At 49.0% G+C, this 26283-nt stretch overlaps 2 protein-coding genes across 3 annotated transcripts in view; one reads left to right on the forward strand and one right to left on the reverse strand.

The window, feature by feature from the left end:
- Positions 1–17992, forward strand: part of xrn2 (5'-3' exoribonuclease 2) — a 28169-nt gene extending 10177 nt beyond the window's left edge. For both annotated transcript variants that reach the window (XM_030345120.1, XM_030345121.1), the window contains 14 exons: positions 575–710; positions 2804–2911; positions 3131–3220; positions 3557–3629; positions 4192–4275; positions 4491–4588; positions 4978–5057; positions 5152–5208; positions 5307–5375; positions 5822–5962; positions 9256–9371; positions 13981–14035; positions 15851–16082; positions 17657–17992. In XM_030345120.1, coding sequence (XP_030200980.1) covers positions 575–710; positions 2804–2911; positions 3131–3220; positions 3557–3629; positions 4192–4275; positions 4491–4588; positions 4978–5057; positions 5152–5208; positions 5307–5375; positions 5822–5962; positions 9256–9371; positions 13981–14035; positions 15851–16082; positions 17657–17719 — 1402 coding nt within the window. In that variant the 3' untranslated portion in view covers positions 17720–17992. The remainder of the gene's footprint in view (positions 1–574; positions 711–2803; positions 2912–3130; positions 3221–3556; positions 3630–4191; positions 4276–4490; positions 4589–4977; positions 5058–5151; positions 5209–5306; positions 5376–5821; positions 5963–9255; positions 9372–13980; positions 14036–15850; positions 16083–17656) is intronic.
- A 435-nt stretch (positions 17993–18427) lies between these two features.
- nkx2.4b (NK2 homeobox 4b) lies at positions 18428–22262 on the reverse strand. Its single transcript, XM_030345210.1, has 2 exons — positions 19880–22262; positions 18428–19677 (listed from the first exon to the last, which is right to left on the reverse strand). Exons 1-2 carry the CDS (start codon positions 20241–20243, stop codon positions 18941–18943), a joined length of 1101 nt encoding a protein of 366 aa, XP_030201070.1. The 5' UTR covers positions 20244–22262; the 3' UTR covers positions 18428–18940.
- Between the last annotated feature and the right edge of the window lie 4021 nt (positions 22263–26283).

The following is a 26283-nucleotide window of genomic DNA, read 5'->3' on the forward strand; positions in this document are numbered from 1 at the left end:
CCCAACCACCACCCCTGATGCAGCACCACCACCTCCTCCTCCACCACCCTCCTGATTAACACACGGCGTCTCAGTGAATATATCCCCCACCAAAGCTGCTAAACCCCGCCGCTCGCTTGGTATTCACTCCGGCTCTCCGTTCCGGAGCCGGCCTCCTCCCGCGGGGACGTTGGCACAGATGCCGCGACGCCTCCATTATGCACGCGGCGCCGCTCTGTAAACGGCGTCTCGCGGGGACGGGCGGCGCGGACACGGCCTCCCGGCGGTCGCGCCCACACTCAGTATCTCTGGAGGGAGGGGGTTGGGAGGGGGGGGGTGTTTAGGCATCTGGAGGGAAGAGAAGATGGGGAAGGGAGATATGGTCGGTTGGAGAGCTAACGCCACCGCCGTGTTGAGCAGCTACTGCAGCATAGCCTTCGTACCGTGGGACGGTGGGCAGAGCATCACCTGTGATGGTGTCATGTCCCTCAGACTGGGGGGACGGCTGGAAGCAGCCTCATGGTCCCGATGCGTCCCTCTGTCCTCATGTCCCTCTGTCCTCATGTCCCTCTGTCCTTGCCCCCCCCCCCCCCAGGTTGTGGGAGGACGGCTGGAAGCAGCGCTACTACAAGACCAAGTTTGACGTGGACTCCACGGACGAGGACTTCAAGAAGAAGGTTGTCCGCTCCTACGTCGAGGGGCTGTGTTGGGTGCTGCGGTACTACTACCAGGTAAGAGACCCCCCCCCCCCACACATCAGGTCCCCTTCATGGGGGGCTCCTGTCTCCACCCTACGACTGGGACTCGGCCTGTTCTGGGCTCGGACACAGGAGACGGGTCAAAACAAACCTTATCACATGATCTGAGTGAGGAAGACCAACCGCTTGGTTTCAAAGTGGCTCAGAACCAAACCTGTGTTATTGCGCCGTTATCCATCGATCCTTTTTAATTTAACGATAATTAAGATGGTTTGTTTTTAATATAATGCCACAAATGGTTAAATGAACAAACATGGCCAAGTGCGTGTTTAAATGATATTAGTCCAGGCCAGTCCACGCGCGGACGTAGGTACAAGTTATCGCGTCCAAGCTGTGAAGCACATCTGCATCCACTAATCCATCTCTGCTCTAATTGAGTTACAATTCTGAAGCACCGCGCAATTAAGCCTCCCTGATGCGCCGCCGGGATCCATCCCATAATAATCAATATGCAGGAGCAGATACTGTATTGATCCCGGTCTCCCGGCGGAGGTAACGAGGCCGGCTGTGCTCTCCACTAGAGGCGGCGAGTATTATGGGATGTCTTGGGGGGGATTTGCGGTAGTTAATTGTGATCGGTGTGTTGAGCTCAGACCACATGCCCCGGCAAAGCCAGTCCCGCGGGGCCGTTGTGTTCTGCATGTATTACCCCCCCCCCCCCCCACTCTGGTGCAGCGTTCAGGCTGCTGCCGCCCAGCACAACACGCCAGTTAGAGGCACTAACCCCACACCACCCCGCCGGGCGCAGTTCAGCCAACACCGCCTCCCACCGCACCCTCCTGGGGCACACGCGTGCACGCACATACACATAAATGAGCAAACAGACTGGCGTGCATACACTGGCATGCATACACAGACGTGCACGTTAATGCCCCCTGCATGCACCTGTACAGATGCGCGTATACACAAAGACATCGCAATCAAGCACACGTGCACACGAACCCCCTGAACCCACAGACCCCATGCAGGCGCACACATGCACCCAAACGTTGACGCACTCAAAGACGGACATGCACGTAAACATGGCGGTCACAAGCAAAAGTAAGAGGTGTGTGTGCGATCGGTTGAAACACTGGAGTTTCATTTACAAGTCTTAACACTTAAGAGTGGAGCAGTGTTCATGGTGGGATCAGGTCATTGGTTTGCAGGATCCACTCTCCTGATGTCTGTGTGGTCGATCGCAGGGGGGACGGCTTGGTGTTTGGTGTCGGTAGGCAGCGCTGCAGTTTCACTCGTAATGATCCAACTCCCAACACGCTGAAACGACTCGTAAAAAAGGTGTTCTTTGAAATGTAGATGTTGGCTCCGCAGTAGAATAATGGAGCGCTGTAATGTATTCAAATGTCAGCCATGGTGGGGGAGTCTGATGAGATTCAAGTCTCTGCGCGGGCTGGAGTGGAACTTGTCTGGTAAAGGGCAGCGCGAGGGTTACCCCGCTCACTCCCCCTGCCTGCTGCACGGGTATTTCGGGCTCGCTTCGGGATTCACGCTGATTTCGGCAAATAGTTGTTCAGTGGGGTTATTCATTTTTTTTGGCTGAGGCGAAAAATTCTCTGCTCAGCTGTTTTCCCATTCTTCTTTTTTTTTATTGGCTTACACACTTGGGTACAGACAGGAAAACTGCTTTAGAAAAAATACTGAGTAGTATAAGCTCTTAAAATGGGTTGAGCAATATAACAAAAAAATGAAAGAATGAAGTCCTGTGAATATGTCCTGTTGTCTTGTGACGTAATTCTTCTGCAGCAAAACTCTTCTACTATAGAGCAGGTCAGACTGGGATGAACCACTCTGTGCGTTCTACTATAGAGCAGGTCAGACTGGGATGAACCACTCTGTGTGTTCTACTATAGAGCAGGTCAGACTGGGATAAACCACTCTGTGTGTTCTACTATAGAGCAGGTCAGACTGGGATAAACCACTCTGTGTGTTCTACTATAGAGCAGGTCAGACTGGGATAAACCACTCTGTGTGTTCTACTATAGAGCAGGTCAGACTGGGATAAACCACTCTGTGTGTTCTACTATAGAGCAGGTCAGACTGGGATAAACCACTCTGTGTTCCCTCAGGGCTGTGCCTCATGGAAGTGGTACTTCCCGTTCCACTACGCTCCATTCGCCTCCGACTTCAAAGACATCAAGGGCATGTTCTCAGACTTCGAGAAGGACACCAAGCCGGTAAGACTGCTGTCCCCTAGCCGCCACATGAGTGACTGGTCCTCATGTTCTAACGTGTTAATGTTGTCAAAGTATAGATAGTGACTATAATTCTGCAGATATCTCTGCTTTATTCGATTACTTGTGATGACGCACAAATAATAATTCAGGAGTATAAAAGGTGCTTTTATTGGAGTGCTCTAACCTCGCGCTCTTATTTTTGGGACTCTTATTTTCCAGTTCAAGCCCCTGGAGCAATTGATGGGAGTGTTTCCTGCCGCCAGCGGTAACTTCCTGCCAGAGACATGGCGGGAGCTCATGTCCAGTCCTGTGAGTCTGAACCCGTCCTCCCTGTCTGAATATGAACTGTTAGACTGGAGTGAATGATGACGTGAGGCCTTAACTAGACCTGTAGTTGAGAGGACCTCACCACTGCCTGCTGTCAGATCCACCTTCAGCTGCTCAGAGGGGAAGGCTGTCTGAAGACCGTTACTATGAAACGCTATGCTTTAACCATTATTTTTGATTATGCGTGTACTTTTATTGAGTATATGCACTATATTTGTACAGTGTCCTTGGGTACCTTGAAAGGCGCTTTTAAAATAAAATGTATTATTATAATTCTGTTCAAATGTCTCATCGAGTCGTCTTCTGGTGTCCCGACAGGACTCTGCCATCATTGACTTCTACCCAGATGACTTCGCCATCGATCTGAACGGGAAGAAGTACGCTTGGCAAGGTGTGTCTCGGTCTCACTTACAGTTCTACCGCTTTCTCTTAGCTCCCTGTCCAGTAGCTAGGCTTCGTTTAGTCTGACCTTCCAACACAACCTGGCAAGTCACGTGATGGTACACTTGTAAGGACCCTGTATGTCCATGGTAAGGCTCACCAGTGACCTTACAGGGACTTACAAGTGTGAATCACGTGCAAGTCTCACGGAAGTCTCTCGTATGTCCCCGTAAGTCACGTGAAAGTATCCTAGAACTCGCTTGTAAATCACGTGCAAGTCACCCATAGGTCCCTTGTAGGCCTCCGGTAATTCACTTGTAGGCCTCCGGTAATTCACTTGTAGGCCTCCCTTAATTCAGCTGTAAATCCCCTGTAAGCCTGGATGTGTGAGCCTGGATGTGTGAGCCTGGATGGGTGAGCCTGGATGGGTGAGCCTGGATGGGTGAGCCTGGATGTGTGAGCCTGGATGTGTGAGCCTGGATGTGTGAGCCTGGATGTGTGAGCCTGGATGTGTGAGCCTGGATGTGTGAGCCTGTATGTTGGCCTAAGCCCGTCTGGTGGTCCTGTTGCAGGTGTGGCTCTGCTACCGTTTGTGGACGAGCGCAGGCTGAGGGCGGCTCTGGGCGACGTCTACCCTGACCTCTCCACGGAGGAAGGTAAGACCAATGGCAGGGGGGGGACTCATACCGGTCGACCATGGCAGGGGGGGGACTCATTCCGGTCGACCAACGGCTATGGGGCACTCATACCGGTGGACCAATAGCAAGGAGTGACCGTTTGATGGACCAATAGTCAAGATCAATGAAATGTTTTTAATTCTGTGTTTTTATTGTGGTCCGATCCCTTGTCCTCTCCTCTCTCCGTCCTCCAGAGAGGAGGAACAGCCTGGGCAGTGATCTGCTGTTCGTCAAGAAGAGCCACCCCCTCTGTGACTTCATCAGGGAGCTGTACCTGGCAGAATCTCAAGAGGTACACACACACACACACGCCTCACACTGAGGGCCGATCGGCTACCCTCCCCTGTCCATTAGAATTAAGACCAACCCAATGGCCGGGATTAGGAAGAGGTATTGACCCAGAATGCACTTGGGATTTCATTTCGACAAGGCTGCAAATGTGAAGATCTTGAATGGGATATCTTGGCAATAACTTACTTTATACTTAATCTTTTCTACATTGGGAGCTTTATTAGTTAATCTTTTTTTTTTTCGACCATTTTTGCGATTTTCTTTATTCTAAAGATGTTTGAGTGAGTCTGCATAGGGGTGGGTCCGGGTTGGTAGTTCTGGTTAACCCTCGTGTGGGAGGGACTACCACAGACTGGGCGGTCATCTGTTTGTGAACCCCCTCCTCCCCAGGCCACCCAGATGCCAGCCGAGCTCTGCCATGGTATCCAAGGGATGCTGACCCTTGATGCGGACCCCATCCTCCCAGACAAGTGAGAACCCCCTCTGCTCCAGCCTCTCCACACAGACCCCCCCCCCTGGTCCTCGGTTTGACTCTGACCTCTGACCCTTTAACCCCTCCCCCAGGCCCGTTGAGTCTCCGATCCCGTCGCTCCGTGACATCATGACCAACAGCGCCATTGGGTAAGAGCTGCTTGGGATCTACTTCCTGTTGACACTCTGTGATCTACGGAGCAGTCTGTGGTTAGGACCTGAACCCTCTCAATGTTCCCTTGTTTCAGGGTGAAGTTTCTGGATCCCCAGTTTGAGGGCGACCATGTGTTCAAGGCCATCGTCCTTCCTAAAGCAAAGTGAGTCCCTCTTCCTTTCTGTCCCCCCTGAAGTTCCCCCCCTTGGACTAATCCTTATCGTAATTAATGATTTATTGTAATTGACGACACCTTATAGTATTTGAATCAGTTTAATTGATATTTCTTAATATGATTTCGTATTGTACTTGATGACTGCTTATAGTTTTTATTGATTTTGTAAATGGTGAATCATTATAGTTATTGATGAATTGTTATTGATGAATCCTTATCGTTATTGGTAAATCATTATAGTTATTGGTGAATCATTATAGTTATTGATGAATCATTATAGTTATTGCTGAATCCTTATCGTTATTTGTGAATCCTTATCATTATTGATAAATCATTATAGTTATTAATGAATCCTTATCGTCCTTGATGTTTTCTTGCTTGATGAATCCTTAAAGTGGTGTATGAGTGCATCTTGACCGGGCTCTGTGTCCCAGGATGCCGGCCAAGGTCCTGAAGCCCGGGGACTGGGAGGCTGGGAACCGCAACTCGAACCGCGGCAACTGGAGGCCCCAGCTGGGCTTCAACCCCAACAGACAGCAGGCCCACCTCAACCAGTCGGCCCACAGGAGCCTGGGGTGAGTGGCCCGCGCCCGCCCCGGCCCGAGACGGGCAGAGCTATGAGCAGCTTCAGCGTGACCTCCGGTCGCTCTGCGGGGAGTTTAGACGGAGAGGGAAGCGATTAAAGGTTGTCTCAGCGATGTTGGACGTTTCTTCTGTGGTATTTGAAGCGAGTTCTGAGTTCCTTCCGTGTTTTGGGCATCCAGTTTAAAACTATCGTGAACGCAGCGCAAAACCCCACAACACGCACCCCTTGCCGCGATTGGTTGGAATACTATTTATTTTGAGTGGTTGGTAGTACCATTTGTTTTTGTGTTCGATCTCGGGGCGTAGGCTGCCTACAGAGACGCGGGGTTTTACCGACCTGCTTATGGGGCGGCCAGCTAGCTAGCGCATCGGGAGGAAGGATCAGATGAATGTGATCATTTATATTCCGGCCTAGCATCGCTGATGCAACCTTTTAAGAAACCCAATTAAAGATGGTGAAGAAAGAGGCAGAAAGTAAAGATGAAAGGATACATGGATCCAAGTGGGTCCTTCACATTGGTTGTGTTTATTGAGGTCCCCCCTTCCCTGTAAATCACTTTGTGTGACTTCAAAAGCGATATATGAATGTAAAGTTACTTTCATGACAATTTGTTAAAGGACTGGGATAAGTAAGATGGTAGTCAAAAGATTTCACTGATATTCTAAGGATTTAATTCAACATATTATCGTTAAGAATGAAGCAGTTATTGAATTTCCCTGGTTACTTCAGTCAGAGCTTTCAGATCTGTCTGAATCAATTCATTCATTGAAGCGGTTATGTTTTTACATTGAATGCGTTTGAACTAGGGCTGCAACTAACGATTATTTTAATAATTGATTATTCGGTCTAATACTTTTTCTAGGAATTGGATAAAAAAAAACGTTTAATTGCCGCATCTTTATTTAAAAACTGAACATTACTTCAAATTCACAGTGCAGACTGAAGTGTAAAAACACCAGGTTATTGCTCCAACGTCCCGGAACTATTAAAAGTAATATTAAATGATGAAAACATATCTACACAAATAAGGGATGTCCATGTTTGACCGGTTAACCGATAACATCTTTAACCGGTACTAACGGTTAAAAAGGAAATAAATCATCTTAATTTCTCTCAGATGATAGGATCGTTAATTTTTATTTATATTGATACCATTTTCGTGACTCCTTAACGATCCAAGTCTTTATTGATACTTTTCTATTTTTTCTATTTTATTGAAATAGAACTTGTATTATTGCTTTAATTGCTGATACGATCATCATAGCTCAAGATAGGAGGTTAAAACGGTCATAATTCCATCTTTACTATCTATTTTATATTGCTAGGAAAACAAGTTTTCGCCAAAATCTAATTTCTTCTTTTTTGTGTCGCATTTGAACACATCAATCATATTACTGAGCCGACCTGAACACATCACATTTTACACTGTTTGCTACTTTTTTTTAAGCTAACTAGCTCTGTATCCTGCCGATTTTCACATGGATTAACAAACAATATTACTATTTTTTAACTGTCGGGACTTCCCACACCGTCCGGTTGTGTGATGTTGCTTTTTTCAGAGCTAGTTTCTTAAAAAAAAGTAGCAAACGGTTTCAAATGTGATGTGATCACATGATGTAACGTGATCACATGATGTAACGTGTTCAGGTTAGACTCAAGAGTTAGTGAGGCTTAACGTGTTCAGGTTAGACTCCAGAGTTAGTGAGGCTTAACGTGTTCAGGTTAGACTCCAGTGAGTGAGGTTTAACGTGTTCAGGTTAGACTCCAGAGTTAGTGAGGCTTAACGTGTTCAGGTTAGACTCCAGAGTTAGTGAGGCTTAGCGTGTTCAGGTTAGACTCCAGAGTTAGTGAGGCTTAACGTGTTCAGGTTAGACTCCAGTGAGTGAGGCTTAACGTGTTCAGGTTAGACTCCAGTGAGTGAGGCTTAACGTGTTCAGGTTAGACTCCACAGTGAGTGAGGCTTAACGTGTTAAGGTTAGACTCCAATGAGTGAGGCTTAACGTGTTCAGGTTAGACTCCAGTGAGGTGAGGCTTAACGTGTTCAGGTTAGACTCCACAGTGAGTGAGGCTTAACGTGTTCAGGTTAGACTCCACACTGAGTGAGGCTTAACGTGTTCAGGTTAGACTCCACAGTGAGTGAGGCTTAACGTGTTCAGGTTAGACTCCACAGTGAGTGAGGCTTAACGTGTTCACGTTAGACTCCACTGAATGAGGCTAAACAACCTCGGGGTGTACACCACAGTGAGAGAAGCCGTTTCCCGTCGTGATGCAGAGAAGTGTTCTGAGTTTGGACTCCGCTGGCCAATGGGGAGCGAGGAAAACATTTGAATTCATACCCATCTGTGATTATGCAGTGCAGTCGTGCAGACGTTGATATTATCATCAAGGAAGCAGAATAATTGAACATCTGGCTCAGACCAACGCGCGTTAAACAATCAATTATGCACGGGGTTTGAAGGAAAAGTACAAGAATAATGTGTTCCGTTTGTTCCCCTCGTTAAGGGAGTCTTTAATCCGCTAAATCATCCGTTAGTTGCCTGAGGGGCGGGTCTGCAGGTGTAACGCGCACCTGCAGAAAAAGAACGCTGACGAGGATCACCGTATAAATGTACAGACAGACCTCAACCGTAGTCATACAGGCGTCCTGGCACTCAATGTACTTATTGTAGGTTGGACGTCCTGGTACTTAAAAATGGTACTAAAAATAGTACTGCGTGTTGTATAGCATCTTATCCTAGCTATCTTTGCTGTATACGAGAAAGGGGTTAACATAGCGAAGGTTAGTGCTTGGGCCTTTGTTCGATGAACATCCTTACTCTACTTCTGACTAAATATACATATTTTAGGTTAAGATTGTTTACTTTAGTTTTGTCAAATGTTGACTATTTCCGATTAACTTATTTGTGGAAGCCTGGAGTTCAATCATTTAACATTCAATCTGACGATTACCTCTTTATCGTTCATGCAACGATTAACTTGACCCCATCAACATCTCGTCTTGTTTAATTAAACGAAGACAATCTGAATGTAAACCAATGCAACGTTTAAAGGGCCCCCTTATTGATTCACCACCAGGTGGGATTATCCATTACGCACTAATGTCCCCTATAGTGACCTCAGATGGGATGGTCCACCCACACGTGCGAAAGCAGAGCCAGGTGGACCGTACCATCTGCTGGGCCGCGCTAGGAAGCCGTCTGGTTTTTATAGTCTGGTAGTTTATAGAAAAGTGTTGAGTGAGTATTTGTGTTGTAACTCGACGTGTTTTTGGTCCTCCTGCAGACACACCATGGGCCGCTCTCATGGAGGTCAGTACAGCAACGCCCCCCCACCGGGCAACTACCAGGACAAGTACCGCTCACAGCCCTACAGGGGCGGCAGCCAGCCCTCCTACCACCGTGAGACCCCCTCCTAATGACCCTCTCTGTACTGTCTAACCTCTACCCGCTCCTTAATGACCTGTCTCTGTACTGTCTAACCCCTACCTGCTCCTTAATGACCTGTCTCTGTACTGTCTAACCCCTACCTGCTCCTTAATGACCTGTCTCTGTACTGTCTAACCCCTACCTGCTCCTTAATGACCTGTCTCTGTACTGTCTAACCCCTACCTGCTCCTTAATGACCTGTCTCTGTACTGTCTAACCCCTACCTGCTCCTAAATGACCTGTCTCTGTACTGTCTAACCCCTACCTGCTCCTTAATGACCTGTCTCTGTACTGTCCAACCCCTACCTGCTCCTTAATGACCTGTCTATGTACTGTCTAACCCCTACCTGCTCCTTAATGACCTGTCTCTGTACTGTCCAACCCCTACCTGCTCCTTAATGACCTGTCTCTGTACTGTCCAACCCCTACCTGCTCCTTAATGACCTGTCTCTGTACTGTCTAACCCCTACCTGCTCCTTAATGACCTGTCTCTGTACTGTCTAACCCCTCCCTGCTCCTTAATGACCTGTCTCTGTACTGTCTAACCCCTACCTGCTCCTTAATGACCTGTCTCTGTACTGTCCAACCCCTACCTGCTCCTTAATGACCTGTCTCTGTACTGTCTAACCCCTACCTGCTCCTTAATGACCTGTCTCTGTACTGTCTAACCCCTACCTGCTCTTTAATGACTTAATTACTGAATGTTTAAAATATAGAAACGTCTAATCCCTCCAGTCTGGTTCTACCCTGTGGTTCCCCGGTCTGGTTCTACCCTGTGGTTCACTGGTCTGGTTCTACCCTGTGGTTCCCCGGTCTGGTTCTACCCTGTGGTTCCTGGTCTGGTTCTACCCTGTGGTTCACTGGTCTGGTTCTACCCTGTGGTTCCCCGGTCTGGTTCTACCCTGTGGTTCCCCGGTCTGGTTCTACCCTGTGGTTCACTGGTCTGGTTCTACCCTGTGGTTCACTGGTCTGGTTCTACCCTGTGGTTCCCCGGTCTGGTTCTACCCTGTGGTTCACTGGTCTGGTTCTACCCTGTGGTTCCCCGGTCTGGTTCTACCCTGTGGTTCACCGGTCTGGTTCTACCCTGTGGTTCACTGGTCTGGTTCTACCCTGTGGTTCACTGGTCTGGTTCTACCCTGTGGTTCACTGGTCTGGTTCTACCCTGTGGTTCACTGGTCTGGTTCTACCCTGTGGTTCACTGGTCTGGTTCTACCCTGTGGTTCACTGGTCTGGTTCTACCCTGTGGTTCACTGGTCTGGTTCTACCCTGTGGTTCCTGGTCTGGTTCTACCCTGTGGTTCCTGGTCTGGTTCTACCCTGTGGTTCACTGGTCTGGTTCTACCCTGTGGTTCCTGGTCTGGTTCTACCCTGTGGTTCCTGGTCTGGTTCTACCCTGTGGTTCACTGGTCTGGTTCTACCCTGTGGTTCACCGGTCTGGTTCTACCCTGTGGTTCCCCGGTCTGGTTCTACCCTGTGGTTCCCCGGTCTGGTTCTACCCTGTGGTTCCCCGGTCTGGTTCTACCCTGTGGTTCACTGGTCTGGTTCTACCCTGTTGGGGCGTTCCTCCGTGGTTCATCTCCCCTCATGGTGTGGTCCCCTGGTAACTGTTCTGGGATTGGATGGCTGTCTCGGTGCACCTTCCCCTGGTGGCGCTGATCCGGTCCAGTCGACTGTGACTCCATACTGGTCTCTTATTCCAGTGGAGACTGGGATTGACGTAGACCGTTTCCAGTTTGGACTCCTGTTTCCATTTAAAAGTTTAAGACTCCGAATTCTGCCCCCGCAGAGGAATCTGGGGCAGACCTCCATGACGTTCCAAATTCAAAGTATTGTAACGGCGCGCCCCCCCCTCCCCCCCAAATATCGGGGCGACCCCTCGGAATGTGATTAACAGACAAGTGGGTCTTATCTGCCCCAGGGGGACGGACTCGGGCCTTTGTCCGGGATCCCCCTTTCTGTGGTCCAATCCCGGGCTGGCACAGCAGCATTGTGGCTCCGCGGCCTGGCCTTTGTGACACACACACACACACACACACACACACACACACACACACACACACACACACACACACACACACACACACACACACACACACACACACACACACACACACACACACACACACCCCTCTCCCACTGGGCTGATTAGCCCGGTGGGAGGCTGATAATGAGACTGTGAAGTGGGTGTCTCTCTGTCCAGCCAGAGAGACACCGCGGCCCCCCCCTCTGATGAGAGCCGGCGGGAGGACGCTGTTGATTGGCCGTGTGATGCACTCTGAAGAGGGTCGACGTCGAAGTTAACTTCCCCCTTTGGCGGAGCTTCCCCCCCCCCCCCCCCCCCCCCACGGTGATGTGTCAACACGCGGCCGCTGGACCGGCTGGCTGCCTTTGTCCCCCCCCCCGGGTGCTGGGTAATAACCCGCCGCGCTGCCTCTGCTGCCGGCCATTACTGTCTTGATCCCCACCCCTGATACTCCGTCCGAACCGGGGGGGGGGGGGGTTGCTTTTAGCCACGCGTCGCCCTGACGACCGTGACCACCACGAGCCACGTTCTGCAGAGGCACTGCTACCGTGACGTCGGCCTCCGATCGGGACGGGCAGACCGGGCCGCCATGTGGCGGTGGAGCAGGTCCCTCCCCGTGCACACGGGCCTGTTATACATGGATGGCCGCCTCATTGTCTGTTAGAACGTGTCTCGTACGTTTTCTGTCGTAGCAGAAGTGGCGGGTCATTTTTATTGATTTTTATTGACGATATATCCGGCTATCGAAGGATATGTTTGACGAAATGCGCCAATACGAACCTTGCAAATGGTGTTAAATTATAGATGCAGTTCCCTCTTTATATTTCCTCTACTTTGGTGGTTCAATCTCTTTACTGAGCACAGCCACATAAACACTTGAAGTTTTTGCATCATTCATGATCTGTGTGAAGGCTAGTGGCTCCTCACCACACAGGTAATTGGTTCGTTTAGCTCCTCATTCTAATGTTATGTTGATGTGGCCCGTTCTATTGCTGGGGGGTAGGCAGCAAACCTCAAGGATGTGCACCCCCCCCTAGACTCAATATTTTTATATATAGGTTGATTTTTACTCCCTAATATCAGTATTGGCATCGGCCCCTAAATCCAGAACGGGTCAGGCTCTAGTTTTAACAGATGAGTCTTGTTATAACTGAGTGGTATAACTGCACCGTGGTCCTCCCTAAACTGGGAGCACTGGTTCAGAACCTTGTGTTCGATGGACAAGACGCGGTGATTCTTTGTGCTTGGCCCCGGCTAAGGCCTGGAAGTCGACCAAACGAGAATCGAGTTGCGTTCCGGGGGCCAAACTAATTGCAGAGGCGGGGAGCGAGTCGTTTAGCGGCTGAAAGCTGTCGTAATCCCGGCGTTAATACACTGTGGCCGTGTGGTTTGGGTCTTAGAGGCGTAAGCCTTTGTTGACGCCCCCGTCTGTCTACACTGGACGTCTATAGATGCTTGCATGATTCTTAATTAGGGGGATTGACAGCTGTCTAATTGTGGTGTGTCCCCCCCCCCCCCCCCCTCATCCCTTTGAGTCGGCGTCGCTGGAAACCGTCTGCAGATATAATTGGAAGCCCAGTGGGTGGTCCACTCCACAGTTGTTTGCGCCCCAGATAATCAAACATTAAAGTGAACGAGGGGTCGGGGAAGTTACTGTGGCGACAGCAGCAGCAGTGCTCCTGACCCCGCCGTCTCCGGTCGGCACGGCGCTCCTGGTACACACTGTAACTACCCGCCGCGCCGAGGAGGCTGACGGCATACCGGGGTCGCCACAGCAGCCACGTCCCCCCCCCCCATGCCTCATCCCCCATCCTGGTTTGACATCGTCACCTTTTCTCCAACCGTCTCCAGTTTATTGTGGTTATTTTCCCTCTCTCGCTCTGCTCCTTCATGTGTTGACCCACTTGCCCGGTTCTGCCCCGATAAACAATCAAGTCTCAGGCCCCCCGCAGCTGGTCATCGCCTTGGCAACAGTGGCTCTAGGAGAAGGCTCTCGCTGGGGGGATTTTTTTAAGTGTGTGTGAAGAGGCTGCCGCCACAGAGCCCGGGGTACTTGAGGCCGCGACAATGCCGCGAGCTGAATGCTTGTTTCATTTTCCTGAACAGGAAATGCAAATGTGGCGTTCTGTCCTCCTCCCCCCTCGTCTCTCCTCCTCCCCTCCTCCCCTCCCCCTCACCGTATTTGAAAGTCTTCATTTCTATCATCGCAAATCATTTTTTGCCGTGAATCGCTGAAAAGCGAAATGGAAATGGGTGGTTTGGATAACGGGGGTTAGGGCTGATACCATTTGGGTTAATGAGTCGCCCGGGTTCCACGCTCGGCTCTGTGGCGCCGCTGAAGGAACCGGAGATAAAGGCGGAGGTGAATCCTTCAGAAGAGGGGCCCGGCCTTTTTTAAGGTGGTGACCAAAGAAAAGGTGTATTTGGAATCATGAATCTTAACGCGAGCGTGCAGTGTTTGGGTGGATGTTTTCCACTGTCAGGGAGGTTAAGGAGGTGTTTAAGTCAATTTTCAACACTTGTGTTGAAATGTGTTTCTTCCTTTTTTTGTCCCGCTCAGAAAACCGAGAGCAGAGTCTTCTGGGAGCGCCTCCTCGCATGAACCAGTACCCAAGGTGAGTCCTCACCTGGTCCCTGACCCTCACAGACCCCCACCTGAACCTCTGGTCAGACCCCTAACTGGGCCCCTACCTGAACCTCTACCTGGACCCTTCCCCGTACCCTGAGATCCATCCTATCTCTCGTTTGGAATGGTCCGTGCAAAGTTCTGCTTCTGGGAAGGGCAGTCAGGCTGACCACGGTCCGGAGGCCAGAGGGACAGCAGAGCGTGGATCAGGAGGGTCTCAGCAGGCCACCCTGCTGCTGGACCAGCGTGACCGTCTCCAGGACCTCCACTCCCTCCACTAGTTCTCCAGACAGTCCCCTAAACGCTGTTGAATGGTGGGGGGCTTTTAACAAAGTTATGGGACACTTGAAGTGGTTTGTCTCTGTTCTGCAGCATGAATGAAATGACTAAAATATAAACAGAGCTGGTCCCCCCCGTCCCCAAACCCTGACGGGGTTATTCTCAGCACGCTGTCGATCCGTCCTGTACCCGGTCGGCGCTGCAGTTTCTCCATCCTCTACAGCTCCTCCTGAACCTTCAAACAGACGCCCCCACGGTGCTCAAGGGGGTTCTGCGTCTCTGTCGTGGTTTTCGGGGGGGGGCGGAGGTCCTATTTAAGACGAGGAGCAAAACCCCACATTTCTTTCTCAAGGAGGTTTGTGCAACTTAATGAGGCGTCTCTAACGCCGTCGTCGTCGAGGCTCCGTCTCTGGTCCCCCCCCCCCCCCCCCCTCGGTGATCTGCCCCAGCGCCCGGTGGTAATGTTGGCCTGGTTCAAGTCTCCCGGCCCATTGTGTCCGTGTCACCCCAGGGTCACTAGTTATTAGCGGAGAAGGAACAGTTTCTTTCTGGCCAAATGAGATGCAGAGGTAGCTGGTTGGAGAGCAGGATTAGAGATTCCAGCGGGTGGGGGGGGGGGGGTTTAAGTCTGTCGGCCGGCCAGGATGTGACATGGTTCCCTAATGAGGGATGGGGACGCTGATGTCTGCTTTATGTCGGCGCCGCCAGTAAGACGGGACTTTTCTTAAGTTTATGATGTTTGGAGGTTTTGAGCGTCGATGGCGGCAGCAGAGCGAGAAGCGGCCAATCGGGACGCGCCACGCGGGCCGGGTTCGACCACTGCCACACACGTGGTTGGCGGTGGTCTCTGGGGAGGTTTTGCTCGGTGCTTCAGTGTTTCCCCATAAGCATCGTTGCCCTGGTGCACACCATGGTCCCGTTCCCCATGGGGGCGGGGGCTAAGATGATGTCATCACGCTTTCACTTAAGAAGTGATGCTTACTTTGGGTCTTCTATGTTTTCATACGACTCTTATAAAACTTTGGTTGACCTGTTCATTAGCTCCGGTTATTCCTGGACTATTGTATGCATGGAAATGGCCTTCCCCGTGCAGAACCTCTGCTTTGAAAGCTATGCTAACATTAGCCCCCCCCCCCCCCCCCCCCTATCTGATATCTGATGAGGTTCAGATAGCCCCAGAGCTTCTAGTTAAAGTGTTGTGGAGGTTTGAGCGTGTTGTCTGAGCCACCAGACGTGGTCAGTCGGAGGTCCTTCACGTCTCTCTCCCCGTTTGGAGTTGTTGATGTGGACTCACCCTCCCTGCAACCCCTGCTTCAGATCCTCTGAGGCCTCCGTTGTGTAATCAGCCTGAACACTCCCTCCCCCGTCTAACTCGCTCTACTTCTGAAGGTTTTATCCTTTTTACGGTCATCTTAAAAAAAATAATAATAATTTAAAAAAAAAAGTGTTTTCTTCGCTTAGAATAAAAGCGTCTGCTAAATGTAAACATAGAGATGTTGATATTGATGTTGGTGTTCTGCTGCAGTCAATCCAGCTACGGCCAAGGAGGAGGAGGAGGAGGAGGAGGAGGAGGAGGAGGAGGGGGGTACCAGGACCGGGGCGGACGCAACAGCTGGAACCAGGCGGTGCAGGACCAGAGGTCCGGCTTCCAGCAGACAATGAACCGTGGGGCGATGGGGTCCTACAACCAGCACCACAGCCAGCGGACCGACGACTACCGCAACCCCCGGGGGGGGCAGCAGCCGCCGCAGCAGCAGGTAACCCCCAAGCGCCGCCCCGCAGGCCCAGCCCGGGCTGATAAACAAGCACCCTGTATAGCTACCATGGCCCTCACACGACCCGCAGCTGTGAGTCGAAGCCACGTGTGAAACGATGCTGACCGCAGACATCTGATGTAAGAAATGCAGACGCGCACGCAAGCATACAGATAGGAACGCACGCACATACACAGACACACACATACACAGACACACACATACACAGACATATATACAGACACACGCACACCGACACACGCACATATACAGACATGCATTCGCATGCACACAGACGCACGCACGTTTGAGGGCCCTCCTGTTGGGGTCTTTTTTTCCCGGGGACAAAGTTGATGAGCATTCTCCTCAGTTTACTTCAGTTAAACGCAGAGTTTGACCACAGTGTTTTAAACTCTTAAATCAAAGGGGGACTTAATGTTGTTGTTGTATTTTATCGATGGGTAATTGTGGCAATAACTTGTGTTACTGTAATATGTTGCGCGTGTGCAGATGAGGAATTTGGGAAACAAACAAATGTTTTTTATACTCTTAATTTTAGCTGAACAATCTGTTTTCGGAGATCCACGGTTTGGACTGCTGATGGATTAAAGCTTTAAAAGACCGTAGCTTTGTTTCATATTCACAACCAAGGCCGCATTATTGACCTCTGGGAATAGGATTTATTGTCCCCATAATTGTATTGATTATCATTTGTTATTAACAAAGTGGATATTCTCTAGGTGGTGATATTTAACAACTACACCACATGTCGTTATCTTTTTCTTTATGATTTTAAGGACCTTTTTTGAAGGTTGTTTTTATTGATTTTATTTTTAGTTTAAGGTCTCAAACTCTCTCAGTAGGACTTAATGGCTGAATAAAGTCAGAATAATTAAAACTAATGAGCTGAACTAATGACAGGCTCTAAACACTTTTAGATAAAACTTATTTTTCAGGAGCTTTTGAAGGCCCAAACACCAAGTTTTTATTGGATATTTTCCTAAATATAAATATTTATTTAAAAGTATATAGTTTATTCTTGAATATATATTTTCAATGATTTGGATTTAATTTCACTTGATTTATCCTATTTGAATTGACTTGTTTTATTTAACACCATCTATGATGTAATGCTATTGGTGGATTTATAGCCAACAATTTAACCTGCTTTATCTTTATAATTAAAATTACATTGATCATTTATAATATATAGGGCTCTGGAAATTTGACAGACCGTTATTTTCATATGCACTTTATTTATTTCGTTTTTAATTAGTATGAAATTGCTTTTAAGTGTGGATGATCTTTAGTCTGTTAACCTCAGACTGACCACATATGTAATTTACCATTTATCGACATTTAATCGGATCATCTTAATGGGCCTGACCAACGCTTTCTTGATCAGCAGACTAATGAATGTGGATCGACTTGATTGTTTATTAATTTAATCGTGAATGTTTTTCTGTAATTTATTTTATTATGATTGTACTTCTATAATTTATTTTACTTTGATTGTATGCCTATGATTTATTTTGACGTTTTCCCGGTAATTAATTTAATTGTGACTGTATTTCCAGGGCTACAACGCGCCACGGAGCTACCCTCCGCCCCCGGAGCCCAGGAGGTATAACCGGAACTGAGGCCGAACCGGAACTGAGATGGAACCCAAACTTGGATAGAACCGGAACCGTGTCCGTTTACGGACTACTGCGCGCGATCTTTTGATAATTGTCTTAATGTTTTTTTTTTTTTGGCTTTTTTTTTTAATTTTTATTTTGTATAGTCCTAAACGTCTCATGCAATGGATTTTAAATTTGACCTGTGGGGTGTCACGTGACTACTTTACTTTGAGAGATTCTCCAAACTGCCGCGTGTCTGTTGTGTAATAAAAGAGCACGTGGTGTTCGAATGCCGCCGCTGTGTCCTCCATTATTAAACATCATCTGCTCTTTTAATATCGCGTTATTAAAGACGATCTACTCCTTTAATATCACGTTATTAAAGATGATCTACTCCTTTAATATCGCGTTATTAAAGATGATCTACTCCTTTAATAACGTCCTTATCATCTAACGTTATTAAACACGATCTACACTTTAAATAACATTTTAATCATCATTATCTTGTAAAACAGTTTTAATAATTATTTAAAATAAATAAGTGTATAAAGTAGCCTAGGCTAATAGGCTACTAATTTAATAATTGGTCGAAGCCGAATCTGAACGTCTTCGAGGATCGTTTCTTAATTTAAGGATAACATTAGACAAAAACTTGACGGTTAAAAAGAAAATCTGCTTTCATCCAGTCGGTTAATTCACGGGTACAAAGTGTTCAGTCTGCAATGAGCATTACGGTAAAATGTCGTTTATTCACTCTGTAACAAACGATCCGGTGACAGCGGTATTTGACTTCATGTCAGTCACGGATATTCATTTATTCATCCATCATTTATACCATTAAAAACAAATGTATTTCCTAACCTATATTACTCCAGACCATGTCCATGGAGAAGGCCTCGTTATCAAACACTCATGCATCACATGGACCTGAAACCGGCCTCGGTGTTTAGAACGAGCGACACTGGGAACGAATTAATCCTGAAGCTGTTCAGCGAAGGTCTTCCACCTGCGTCTCAGTTCATTTTTACATTCACCGGATGATGGAGCGGTTTCGTTCTGGAACGAGACGTAGCCTACTCAGAGGAACATCATCTAAACCCCGCGGGACATGTTCCTGTTCTTCACCGTTAAATTAATCCGTCGGGGCCGCCTCGAGCCCCACTTCACCGGGTTCACACGTGGAAGTCTAGACTGCTCTGGAGGCCGTTTACGCGTCGCGGGTTGTCTCTTGAGTCCCGCGCTTCACCAGGTCCTTCCGTACAGCAGACCGGATCCCAGCCCCGGTGGGCTTCCGTAGTCCATGAGCGCCGCGTCGCTCGGGCCCAGCCCGCCGTGCAGGCCCAGCGGGGGGCTGGGGGACAGCTCCTCCATGTCGTCGGGCGACAGGTGGCCCACCTGCGGGGTCTGGTGGTGCAGGTGGAGGTGGTGGTGGAGGAGGAGGGCCGCCCCCCGGCCTGCCAGACCCTCCCCCAGGTCCTGGTTAAGGTGTCCGTGGAGGCTCGCGGACTCCGACGACCCGGCCTCGCTCAGGCGCTCCTTGTTTATATTTTCCTTGGGGGTGAACGCGCGCTTCGGAGATGACGTGGAGGAGGACTGCTCCTGCTGCTGCTGGGATGGCGCGAGGACCCCGCCGACCCCGCCAGCCTCGTGCTGCTGCAGATGTGCCTGCGCCACTTTGTCCTTGGCCTGCCGCTTCATCTTGTAGCGGTGGTTCTGGAACCAGATCTTCACCTGGGTGGGCGTCAGGTGGATCAGGGCGGCCAGGTGCTCGCGCTCCGGCGCCGACAGGTACTTCTGCTGCTTGAAGCGCCGCTCGAGCTCGTACACCTGCGCCTGGGAGAAAAGCACGCGCCGCTTCCGCCGGGGCGTCGCGTGCAGCGCCACCATGGACGCCTTGGATCCCGCATCCATCATGCTGCCCAGCGGGCCCATGCCGCCCATGCCGCTCATCCCGCCGCTCGCGCCCATGAACCGGGAGACTAGGAGACCAAAATAACAAAACATTAACGTCAACATCAACGTGAAGAAGCGACGGGCCAGCCGTGCGTAACGCTGCCAACGAGGCCAGACGCACGCCTATAATAATAATAATGCAAACTAACTTATCAGCCAACACGGAGAATAACTTTCATCCCTCACCTCACGGTTATAGCTCGGAGGGTGTGGGGTGGGCAGACTTACTTGTGGGGTACCGGGGCTCGGGGCTGCTGTACCACGCGCTGGCGGGGCCTGCGCTCCTCACCGTGTCTTGGTAGGACGGCAGTTCGCCCCCCGCCATGCCCCCCATGGCGCCGTTACAGTAGCCCCCCATGGCGCTGGAGAACTGGGGCACTCCGTGGTGGGCCACGTGGTACGTGTGCTGCTGCTGCTGCTGCTGTTGCTGCTGGTGGCACGAGCCCGGAGTCTGGCGGCCGTACGCGCCCAGCGGGGGGCACAGGTTCCCGCCGTTGTCCATCCCGCCACCGAACTTCCTGTAGCTCTCCTCGAGCGGACTCAGGATGTCAGTCACCGAGAAGGGAGTGGAGTACCTCGGGCTCAGGGACATGGTGTGTAGTCCCCCCCCCTCCCACGCGCACGGGGCCGTGCGGGATGAGACCACCGCGGGATTAGGCGGACGGAGCGCGCGCCGGTGATGCCTTGCCCGCCGGTGATCTGCTCAATACTGCCGAGTCGCGAGACGCCTTTCCGAGTGCACTTGTTCCCGCGTGAGACACCCGATTGGTCGCCTCGAGGAGGAGACGAGTCGCCTTATCTTGGCTTCAGTGGAGCCGCGCGCCAGGTTTACCGCCACCGCGTAGGGGGAGGAGCCACGACGCACCGCAAGCCAACAATGGCGTTTGACATTAGTGGGTAATTTGAGAAAATGGTTCGAGAATTTTTTTCTTCAAGTCTAACATGGCCTACCGCTCGAGCTCTGGAAATACCGCCTCGTTCTCGGATGAGTTGAGATCATTATGAGAAATTATGTTATGTATCTGCAGACCTTCTGATCTGATAGGCCTAAACGGGCTTTGATCCGCACGGTCCACGTAAGGCCCCCGGCGCGGGATAGGCTTTCAACAGTTTATTATTTGACCTCTTCTTCACTCAATGCCTTTATCCTTTGTTAATTGACTTTAAATAACAAATTACAAATAATTCAGATTATTTTTACTTGTCTAAATTATTTCCACACATTAAGGAACGAACTTTATATTTCAGATTAAATCCAGATAAATTAAAATAACTCTAGAAAACTTAACCGTAGTTGAAAACATTCCTCGGCTCGTTATTTGTGTTACAAATAGGGAAAGTAATTCTTTAAATATTATGTATGTGACTTTAAATAAGCACTAAAGGGAGTAGGTTGAGTCCGACAGTCGGCCCGCTGGGCCGGGCTCGCTCTCGGCCGTTATTTAACCGATATATCGGCGGCTCGTGCGGGACCCGGAACCGGACCCGCTCTGGCTCGAGGCCGCGGACCCGAGAGACGGAAGTCACGAGACCAGAAGATGGATTTATAGACTAGAATTTCATATACTTTTAGAAATAATTATTCACTCGAGTCTTATTTTTAAACCGGATGCCCTGATGCCAACAGGTAGGCGTTAGTTACAGAAAATACATTTGACATTAAACAATTACTTTTCAAATTAAAACTATTAATTATAGTCTACCTTAAAGTCATGTGTTGAATATTTGGCACTTTTTTTAATGTTGAAGCATTCCACACCATTTTTTTCATCTAAAGGTTCCCATAACCATTCATTTCGTTAAAGTAGGCTACATTAATAATTCATATTATTGGGCCTTTTATATTATTTAGATTGAACGGATTTATTAAATCATTCAAGCTTGTTTGAACTGTATACTAACTCTTTAGACTATTTAAAAACGCTTCGGTAGATTGACTATCCTTCATACATATTGATAGAAGTTTTGAACCCTGATAACATTAGATTATTAATCTGAGGTGCGGGTTTGGGGCGCGTGGGGAGGTGGCGGGATTTTACAGGTTGTCAAAATAAACCTCCCCCTTCCCAGGGCTGACCTCGTGCCAGACAGACCACCTGCTGAGTGAGACGGACCCGTCCAGATCCGTCTCCTGGATGTTTTCACAGCCCGACCTTTGAACCTCTGCGCGCTCAGGTAGGATTTCCTGGACACACAGAGACGCGCCTCGCGCCTCCTCACCGGAACCTCAGACCGGGAATACAGAAGAAGCCCTCCTCGACTTTCTGTTCCCTCCTGGCTCACCGTTGTGTTCGAGTCCCGGCAGGATTAGCCCCTCGCCGTCTGAGGAGCCACGTCCCCAAGTCTCGGTAGACCTAGTCCGGCCTGGCGACTCAGAGCCTGGAGGTGAAGGAAGGTTTACCGGTCAACGGAGAGTCTTCTTCAGATCGGTGTTCTGAGTCGGTGTCGCCCGGTACGAGTAGGCTACGGATCTAAAGGAAGGCTGCAGACTGGATCCACATTCCGGAACTGTGGCGTTAAACCAACCGTCAACGTTATGGATTGGATTTAACTTTATGATAGAAAAGCTTTGTCTGTTTTAAAAAAAAAAGGTTAATTATTCCAGTAAACGTTGAACATAATCAAAAAAAATAATTCGGAACCAGACCGATTGATAAAGATATAGCCAAAATCAAATACATGACTAAACTTCAGTTTGGACGCCGGTCAATTCAGTTATTATTGAAAAATAGGATTATGATCAATAGCAATGATACAAATTTGGCCTACTATTATTATGATCCTTATTATAAGGTCACAGCTACCGGAACGCGAAGTAGTTTTTGTTTTACGCAAGATGACTTCACTCCTCCTACTGTAAGATGAGTTAGGCTATATGTAATATATAGTTGTGTTAAGATATACTACTATATCTTAACACGCACACTATCTAATACTAGGCCTATTTATAGTATTTTACTATTATATCTTAACACAAACACTATCTTAACACAACTAGGTATTATATCTGTAGTTATATCTTAACACAAACAATATCTTATATATAGGGCTAGTATATTTATTATATATAGGGCTTATATTTAATATATCTATTACGATATCTCATATCTAGTAGGCTATATCTACTTCTATATCTTGTATGTAGGCTATATAGGCTATCTTATATAGTTTCTTTCTATATAAAGTGTGATCCTGAGGCTTCAAATATCGTTTACATTTGGCCATAATTAAGTCAAACATAAAGAGTCAATTACAAAATATATGTAAATAACCAAAAGGTGAAAAAGAAAATCCAAAGTCCAAAGTCTCTCCCGTGTTAAACAGTCAGGCCTCGTGAGGGATGAGGAAGGGGCCGTTCAGACACGAAGACCCCGAGCAGAGGATGAAGTGGAGGAAGACCTTCAGTCCAAACGGTCCGCTTGACGTCACCCTGCCGCGTCAGAACGTGGTCCAGATACCGCGACCAGGTCCTGTCCGACCGGGTCCAGTCCGACCGGGTCCAGTACGGACCGGGTCCAGTACGGACCGGGTCTGGTCTGCCCCCCACAAGCACCCCCCCCACACACACACACACACACACACACACACCCCCGTCTGAGTTTAGATGTGATGGAGGCTGGAGAAAACGTAGCCTATTCCTCCCCCGAGTTTAATTTAAAAAACAAACCCAAAACCACTATAACACCGTTCGTATAATTGTTATTTATTAAGAAACTATTTTTGTTAGGCCTATATAGGGATATAAAATATTTAAAATTACTTTAAAGCCTATAGCGATATAGAAGTTAAATAGACTATCAACGAAGTTGGACCCACGTGACTTTAATGCGGAGCGGAACGAAAGGCCTGCCGGGAGAAGGCCGATTTGGGACGGCGGAAACTTCCTCTGTAATGAATATTAACCTTTTAGCTCCTCTGTTGTTCCGTTAGCCTGATAGTTCTTTTTTATAGGCCTATCTCTGCTCCCAGTCGCAATCCCATTCCCAGTACCTGTTCCAGTCCCAGTCCCAGTCCCGGCTCGGTTCCTCTTAGTGAAGTACCATATGACTCAACCCGGGCACCACCTGTAGTGAGGCCCCCATCACTGAACCCCCTCCCCTCTGTGGTCATCTAACCCTTCCGGCCTCTTTCCCTCCCCCTCTCCCTCCCTCTCCTTCTCTCTCTCCCTCCCTCTTCCCTTGCTCCCCCTTCCTCCCTCTCTCTTTCTCCCTTCCTCTCTCCTCCTTCACTCTCTCCCCCCTCTCAAACCCCTTACTCTTCCTCGCTGCCTTTCCCTCCTTCCACCCCATCTCCCTCTCCCTCCCCCCATCTCCCTCTCCCTCCCCCCATCTCCTTCTCTCTCTCCACCTCCTCCTCTCTGTCCCCCCCCCCCCTCTCTCTCTCTCTCTCTCTCTCCTCTTCCTCACCCCCCTCTCTCCCTCCCTCTCTCTCCCTCCCACTCCCCCCCCTCTCTCTCTCTCTCTCTCCCCCTCCTCTCTCTCTCCCCCTCTCCCTCCCCCTCTCTCCCCCACCTAATCCCCTTCTGTGGGGGAGACCACCAGGCCCAGCAGCTGTGTGAGTGCTTCAGAAGACGGCCCACTTGAGTCAGGGTGGGGGGGTGGGGGGGGGGATGGGGGGGGGGGGGAACTGATCTAGAGTCAGACCTACACGTTACAGAACTGATCTAGAGTCAGACCTACACGTTACAGAACTGATCTAGAGTCAGACCTACACGTTACAGAACTGATCTAGAGACAGACCTACACGTTACAGAACTGATCTAGAGTCAGACCTACACGTTACAGAACTGATCTAGAGACAGACCTACACGTTACAGAACTGATCTAGAGTCAGACCTACACGTTACAGAACTGATCTAGAGACAGACCTACACGTTACAGAACTGATCTAGAGTCAGACCTACACGTTACAGAACTGATCTAGAGTCAGACCTACACGTTACAGAACTGATCTAGAGTCAGACCTACACGTTACAGAACTGATCTAGAGACAGACCTACACGTTACAGAACTGATCTAGATTCAGACCTACACGTTACAGAACTGATCTAGAGTCAGACCTACACGTTACAGAACTGATCTAGAGTCAGACCTACACGTTACAGAACTGATCTAGAGTCAGACCTACACGTTACAGAACTGATGTAGAGACAGACCTACACGTTACAGAACTGATCTAGAGTCAGACCTACACGTTACAGAACTGATCTAGAGTCAGACCTACACGTTACAGAACTGATCTAGAGACAGACCTACACGTTACAGAACTGATCTAGAGTTAGACCTACACGTTACAGAACTGATCTAGAGTCAGACCTACACGTTACAGAACGGATACACACCCGTTCATAAGGGTCTTGTTTTTATTATATTTGACACTTTTTAAAGTTAATGACTTCTCGTGTTCTTCCATTGAGTTTAATTTGACCGACTGGTTAAAGAACTTAACTTAAATCCCCGGACATACAACCCAGTTTAAATGATGAACAGGGATCAGACTGAATCAGCAGCAGCACACACACACACACACACACACACACACACACACACACACACACACACACACACACACACACACACACACACACACACACACATTTTAATTCTTTATTTGAATCCACCAATCACATTACAAGAGACAGGTTCAAATATTTCAGAGATGAGATGAGGTCTTTGTTCAAGGGTACAAAAAACATCCAAACAACTGCCTATCACTGCTGATAGGGAGCATAACTTTGCTAAAGGTTTAGATTTTCTGCTGGAGAGCCCAGCCCGCCTTAACCCCCTGAAAACACGGTTGTGGACATGCCCCAAGATGCCAAAAATAAACACTATTAGCTTGCATTGGTGGCCTAGGTCCCTTAGTAATTCCAGAATGGGCTGGTACTTAACGATTTTATCGTTGAAAGCAATTTCCATGTACAGATCAAACACACAGCCTATCTCAAGTAGGAGCACTTCCCTTCTGTCTCTGTTTAAAAACACAACATCAGGGGTTTGGGATGCAACAAAACACATCAACAGAGCTGTTAAACCATTCCGGCATGATACGTGAATGTTTGTACATTTTCTAGAAATACATCTTTAACATTGCAGGAAATCAGTTAGACAAGTCGGTCATGGCGTGCAATATACAGTCCTTTGTACATAGTACAGCCATTCACAACATGGGCAACTACAAATTGATGGCCAGAGTGCATTATACAGTGTGGATGGTGGTGGGCAGGATACCATAATGCCAGATTGTACTTAGGTAGCACCTGCAGCCTAGCTTTGGCCGTGAAACAGAGGATGTCCTCCCCAACAGCAGCATTTCTGTACATGGAGTGGAAAGCAGAGTGGTCGGCAAAGTCTAGACATGCTAGCTTTCCCTTACAAAGTGTTTGTGTCTGTCACTAAATCAACGTGGCCGTGGGACTAAACATCCGTTATCCCCCAGACCCGTCGACGTGGTCTCTGGGTAAAGGCTCGGTCAGACCGCGGACCCGGGTACGCCTTCGGAACCGGGAACGAAAACGTCTCCACTTGACCTCTAAATGGCGCCAGCCCCAAAGGTCAGGGCGGCCTGCGCCATTATGCGGGGCTCTGCGTCTGCTCCACCTGCTGCTCATCAAAACCACACCGGCTCTTTTG

Source organism: Gadus morhua, chromosome 21 (genome assembly GCF_902167405.1).
Source record: "Gadus morhua chromosome 21, gadMor3.0, whole genome shotgun sequence".
NCBI lineage: Eukaryota > Metazoa > Chordata > Actinopteri > Gadiformes > Gadidae > Gadus > Gadus morhua.

Coding starts and splice junctions, on each gene's coding strand:
- nkx2.4b (XM_030345210.1), bottom strand. CDS start 20,243: ATGTCCCTGAGCCCGAGGTACTCCACTCCCTTCTCGGTGACTGACATC. Junction 19,678..19,879: donor CGAGCCCCGGTACCCCACAA/GTAAGTCTGCCC, acceptor TTGGTCTCCTAG/TCTCCCGGTTCATGGGCGCG.